Source organism: Galeopterus variegatus, unplaced genomic scaffold (genome assembly GCF_000696425.1).
Source record: "Galeopterus variegatus unplaced genomic scaffold, G_variegatus-3.0.2 Scaffold617, whole genome shotgun sequence".
NCBI lineage: Eukaryota > Metazoa > Chordata > Mammalia > Dermoptera > Cynocephalidae > Galeopterus > Galeopterus variegatus.
In genome coordinates, this window is record NW_007726728.1 from 666,888 (window position 1) to 672,887 (window position 6,000).

Consider the following 6,000-nt stretch of genomic DNA (forward strand, 5'->3'; position numbering starts at 1 on the left):
AACAAAATTAAAGAAAATTAACAGTGTATACATACTAAGGGAGAACTTAACTAATTAAATACATAAGCATGAAGGCACATTGCCAAAAAGTGGAAATTACGCCCATGGCTTTTTAATTAAAAGGAAAATAAACAAGGCATGTGAAAGAATATTTTGAGGGAAATAAATAAAATTAGGTGACATTAGAATTTTTTTAAAAAAATCAAGACCTGAAAGTGGAAGAATCTGGGAATAAAATAGAAAGATGAAGACTCAGTGAACCTAAGAAGTAAACTTTTTTTTTTTTTTTTTAATAACATCTGGTAATTAGAAATTGCTGCTGTTACTTGGGGTATGACAAACTGCAGCTTTCAATGATAAGTATTAGAGGAACGTTAACTTTATTAGTAGCTAAAAGTGATCATGTATTTGGTGTAACAAAGAGATCAATTAACTCAATTTTAGGATACAGCTATGATGAACTTACATGTGCAGCTAAGTATGCTAGGAAGCCAAAATAAATCATTTTGAACTTAATATACAAAAAAGCATTCTTTTTTGTTTAAAACTCTCTGCATGAAGCAAAGTAGAATTTTCCTTAAAATGTAGGAAGCTAGAAAATAGTAGGTTTACAATTCTTTCAAAAAGATGCAAAATATTAATAAATGACTTCATATATATTTAAGACAAGGCAGAGCTAACTATAAAATAAAATATTTTTGCCAAAGAAAAATATTTTTCTTATAAAATCTGTTAAAGCTTCCCTATTAATATGTTTCTAAAACACGTATTAACATTAAGGCTGGTATAACTGTTAGCGTAAGTATTTTTTATTTTTAAAAATACCGTTTATAGACAAAACTGTATAAACATGGTATGGGGGGGGAATACACATACAAATCAATACTCAAGATTTTTTGAATAAAATCAACATTTAAAAGTGATTTAAAAATTTTCCCATAACAAGAATGTCCAGTGTAAGCAAAGAACAAGACCGCATCACGTCTTCGAGTCCTAAGCAACTCATTTCATTTTACAGTCCATCTAGCAACCTCAAAATACTTGCCAGTTCTGTGTTCTCACGCATGAGGTGACTCTCATAATCCGCACCTTCAAAATATATTGTCCAAGTACCAGGTGAACGTGTGTGAGGAATTAACCTGCAAAATCCTAGGAAGAAAACAAGCAAATTATAAAACTGAAAAAGCTCACCACATCAAGACACATGATCTTCAGTAAAAGAAGCAAGATAAATCACAGACTTTTTAATATCTAATGGCAATATTTTTCTTACTCTATGCCTTTATTCCCTCCGAAAACTGAATTATCAGATATTTAAAATTATATATTTGTTATGGTCCAACATAATTTCAGCACCAAGCAGACAAGTGAAATTGGTCTCCTTCTCCTCTGTGTTCCAAAAGAACTTTTTTCTTACATCTATAAAAATTTATTAAATTGACTTGTAATTATTACTACCCTGCAGAACTGTTTACTACATTAAGAGATCCTCAGTAACATTCAGAATATCTATTCAGCAAAGGGAAAGGACAGGGGAATCAGAGAATGACACTACATGGAAAGTCTAACTACCACATCACACACAGGACATCTAGATATTATTTGACTTGTACAGCAATTCTTAGGTTAGATGGCCTCTTCTCATTACACTTTATCTAAATTTTCTTATAGGTTCATACTCATTTAAATACCTTACAAATGAATTTTAGAATCTTTTTATAATGTTTTAAAGAATATCTCTGATATCTTCATCAGGGCAAATGACATCTTCATAAGACTAAGCCTTTCAATTTAAAATATGTTATTCTTCATTTACTCAAGTCCTATTTTGTGCTCCTCCGTATTTCCTGACCAATCATATTACGTAGACCTTGCACAATTCTTGTTAAGTTTTCTTTAAAGCTGTCATCTCCTTACTACTAGCAGCTAGCATTTATCAAGAGCATACTGAGTGCCAGACACTGTGCAGCTTTTCATTAATACACAGTCCTAACTAATCCTGATGACTTGGGTACTGGCTAGGAGTCCGAGCTGGCATTAGCTAGTGGTCTCATCCATCCTAGTGTTTCATCAGGGAGGATAATTTTGACTATTATTTTGGGACACTTATGAGGTGGTTTGTGATAGACGGAAAAAGAGACGTCAAAAACATATTCACTTAAAATAATAATATAAAGTAGTTTTACTTAGTTTTACTTTTAAAAAAAAATCACTGTTATAATAGTTTCATTAAAATATAATCTATAGGGCCGGCCCGGTGGCGCACTGGATAGTGCGCCGCTTGGGAAGCGTGGCGGCGCTCCCACCCGAGGGTTCGGATCCCACATACAGACCGGTTCCCGCTCACTGGCTGAGCGAGGCGCGGGAGCAACACCGAGGGTTGCGATCCCGTTGCCGGTCCCCAGTCCGGTACGGGGGCAACACTGAGGGTTGCGATCCGTTGCCGGACACGGAAAAAGACAAAAAGACAAAAAATAAATAAATAAATAAATAAATAAAATAAAATAAAATATAATCTATAATTTGCTCGTCTTTCCCATGTTTTAGGAAATCACAAATCTCTCATAATTTTGAAATTCCAACAATTGTAAACTATTTTCTTATTTTTTCAAATGTCAGGTATCCATAACAAGTTCTGGACCATACTGCAAATAGAGGTTTTGCTTTATTAACTTAAGGAATGTGTCTCAGACAGGTATGAGTCCAGGCTAGTTTTATAGTCTTCTCTCATAGGACTGTACTGTATGAAAAAACAAAAGGAATATAAATTGAGGGCACATAGCAGTTCTTTAATCAGCTCACAAAGAATTAAATGTGAAGAATTAACAACACTGATATCATAAAAGAAAACACCCAATTCTTTGTAAGTCTTTTAAAGACATCGTGTACTAGGCTACATGCACTATTATCCCCTAACACATACGAAATACTGCGGTGATGCCAAGACCAGGAAGAAATACCACATAAACCCCACATTTAATCCTTCAAAAGAGCCTACGGGGAAGTCAGGAAGAAAACTTCATCACCAAGTCAAGATCTCACTATTTCCAACATGGCAAATATCTATTCTATGGCACATATTACAAAACTGGTCATTGCTTACACAGTATAAATTATATACATTTGCAAAATGCCAGTAAATTATTAGTGTCTCTGCATTCTTATTTGCAAGCTATTAATTAGAAATTAGTTACTGGGCACACAGCACGCAGTAGGCCCCATGTGAGCTACTGAGGATAAGACGAAGTGCAGCCCAGCCGAGCAATGCTCCAGGAGCTAACAATGAATACAGAAGACACAGAGCCAAACACATCCCAAATTCAACATGACAGAAGTAAGGACCAACATAAGAATGCTCTTGGGGAGGTGTGTTAGTGTTAGGGAGAGGCCAAGGTTTTTCAGATGAATAGTTGCCTAACTGGAATTTAAGAATATAAGCAAAAGTGTGTAAGTTCAACAGCCGGAGTCCTGACAAAGGCAACAGCATGGATATACTTGTACAATATATGGTTCATGGTGTGTGTGTTTCAAAGTAGAGAAATAAGACTGGAGAGAGATGTCATGCTCAACAGTTTACTGGAATCCTATAGGTGATGGGGGAAGAGCTCTTAGTAGGATAGAGAGCAATAAACAAATCCTAGTTTTAAAAGACCCACTGGCAGTATGGAGGACTGAACGTAAGAGAGAATTAGGGAGAGAAGACTGTTAGAAGATTATTGCCATAGTTAACAACTATAGGTGGCAAGTAAAGCTGGCATGGTTTCTGATGTGAGACGTGGTGAGCATGGGAGGACATCTTTAAGCAGCTCTATGGCAGCCCAGTGCCTGCTGTCTCTGGTCCCCCATGAGGCCACACTTCCAAAGGCTTTTCCCAGACAATCATTAGTTCATGTCCATACCCGGCTGAAACTTTCTCAGAACGGTACCACAGCCCAACCCTCCCTTCCTCACCTGCTCACAGGCACCACAGGTGTCACCTGTACCAGCACTGAAGGCTGTCCCTGTCTACAACTGCTCCCACCCCTTCATCCTTCACAGTTTCCTAAAAGACCTCACCCTTGCCTTACCGCGACTGGCCTCTGCTTCCCTGAGGATGATGGCACCCAGAGCCGAGCACAGTTGGCATTCTACAACACATTTTAACTAGAAAAAGAAGGCTTTGTAAAATGATTTTTCTTTAATTATCAGAAACTTTGAGGATATCTTTGAAGATATAAAAATGTACAAGGGTACTTCAAAAAGTTTGTGGAAAATGGAATTAAAAGATAATGCAAATCCTTCCATGAACTTTTTGAAGATGCTTCACATTTACTGTGGTGAGCGAAATACTCAATGAAGTTAAAAATCACACCCACTAAATTTAAATACCGATGGGTCTAAAAACCTTAACTTCTCTATTATTGTTATTTTTATTCGTTTAAACTACCCCCTACATTTTTGGGTCTGTTTTCCTTCTTATCTGAGCTGTTATCACAAAAAGTAGCAGAGTGGGATTAAAATTAAGTCTAATTCAAAAGCTCAAACTTTATGAATAACTGCAGTTGTTTACAATAAATATATACCACCAACAAAATACAGCAAAGGTTATATAATAAAATCAGGGAAATCAGTTGCACTGAAACCTTGCAGTACTATAAAACCTTTCATATATAAAAGGACAGTATGCAAAGCACACAGTATGCTGGCGTTTAGGTTTAGTTAGCCACAAACTCATGCTAGCTCGGCACTCGTGACCCAGGCGGCAGCAACACAGCAGTCTCCACTCACATGGCACTCGCTCCACGTGGTTCTGAGTGATCCACGGGAACAACCAATGTGTCCGCTTTACATTTAAGAAACTGAGGCACAGAAGTGACCTGCCCATGACAGCACAGTTTGTAGATGACAGAGTTGGGATTAAAACTCAGGTAATCTGATTCCACAGCTTGTGTTGTTCTGAACTAGTCTGCTGTGCCAGTACCAACACAAAGCATACAATTTAGTTGTAAAAGGCTTAATCAACCTGCCAGGCTCATAAAATATCAATAAGGGAGAAGCACTAAAAGATCCCTTGTTATTGGCCCAGGCAGAAAATGTAATCATGATACCAGGTAGGCAGAGCAGGTGCTTACGGGCAGGGCCACAACACATCCAGGAGGGCTTTGTGTCTGAACACTTCTGATCCTACGTCACCAAGAAATGCTTCTCCAGTTCACCAGAACACAGATGTCTCCAGAAGACACAGAGGTGCACTACCACACAAGTGGACTGGCATGTAAGACAGACAGTGAATAAAATGTTCACTTTAACCTGGGCAACAGCTCAGACTCAGGCACAGTAAATGATATTTACCTCTCTGGCACAGAGGGTCTAAAAATTCTTGTAAACCATTTGGAATGTTTCTGACAACATCACAAGAATAGCCATCTTCTGGCAAAAGAAAAGGCAGCTGCAGGTCAGGATCCTCCTCCAACTGTACTTCCCTCCCGTCACTGCGGGCTAGCTCATCAGCGGTGTTTTCAGCAACAGCCACTACATTTTCTATAAGATCCTGTTTGGAAAACAAAACCAAAATTAAAAAGAGATGCTCAGTGACTAGTGCATGTGACTAACAACTACTCAAAACCCGTTGATTGCTGTAGCACAGCTTATCACACAGAAACACAGATACAGGGTTCTGGAGGGATAACAAATTGATCCATACACTCAAAATCAGTCTTGTAGAGAGGTTTTCAAGATGGCGACGGGTCTGAAGCGGGCGAGCCAGAGGACAGAGCGAGCCTGAGAACTGTGCGCTGTGCTGCCAGAGTACTATTTGCATTTCCAAGAGCAACAAAAAACAAATAAATCACTGATCAACTAATCTACAACGAAAAAAAGCAACTACAGTCTCGAGGTTTTAGGGCCGATGCAAAAGAAGATTCCTGAGAGCGCTGCAACCGCGCTGGGAGACCGAGCAGCCCAAGGCAACAAAGGCCAGGAAAGACGGCAGCAGCAATGCAGAGACAGAGAGGAAGGCAC

At 38.4% G+C, this 6,000-nt stretch overlaps 1 protein-coding gene across 1 annotated transcript in view; it reads right to left on the reverse strand.

Moving 5' to 3' along the window:
* The window catches only part of LOC103588788 (afadin-like), a gene marked incomplete at its 5' end in the record, with an annotated part of 47,192 nt that extends 41,618 nt beyond the window's left edge, over positions 1–5,574 (reverse strand). Inside the window, 2 exons of the mRNA XM_008570590.1 lie at positions 1,046–1,149; positions 5,332–5,574. Of these exons, the coding sequence (XP_008568812.1) occupies positions 1,046–1,149; positions 5,332–5,574 (347 nt within the window). The remainder of the gene's footprint in view (positions 1–1,045; positions 1,150–5,331) is intronic.
* Positions 5,575–6,000: the final 426 nt, after the last annotated feature.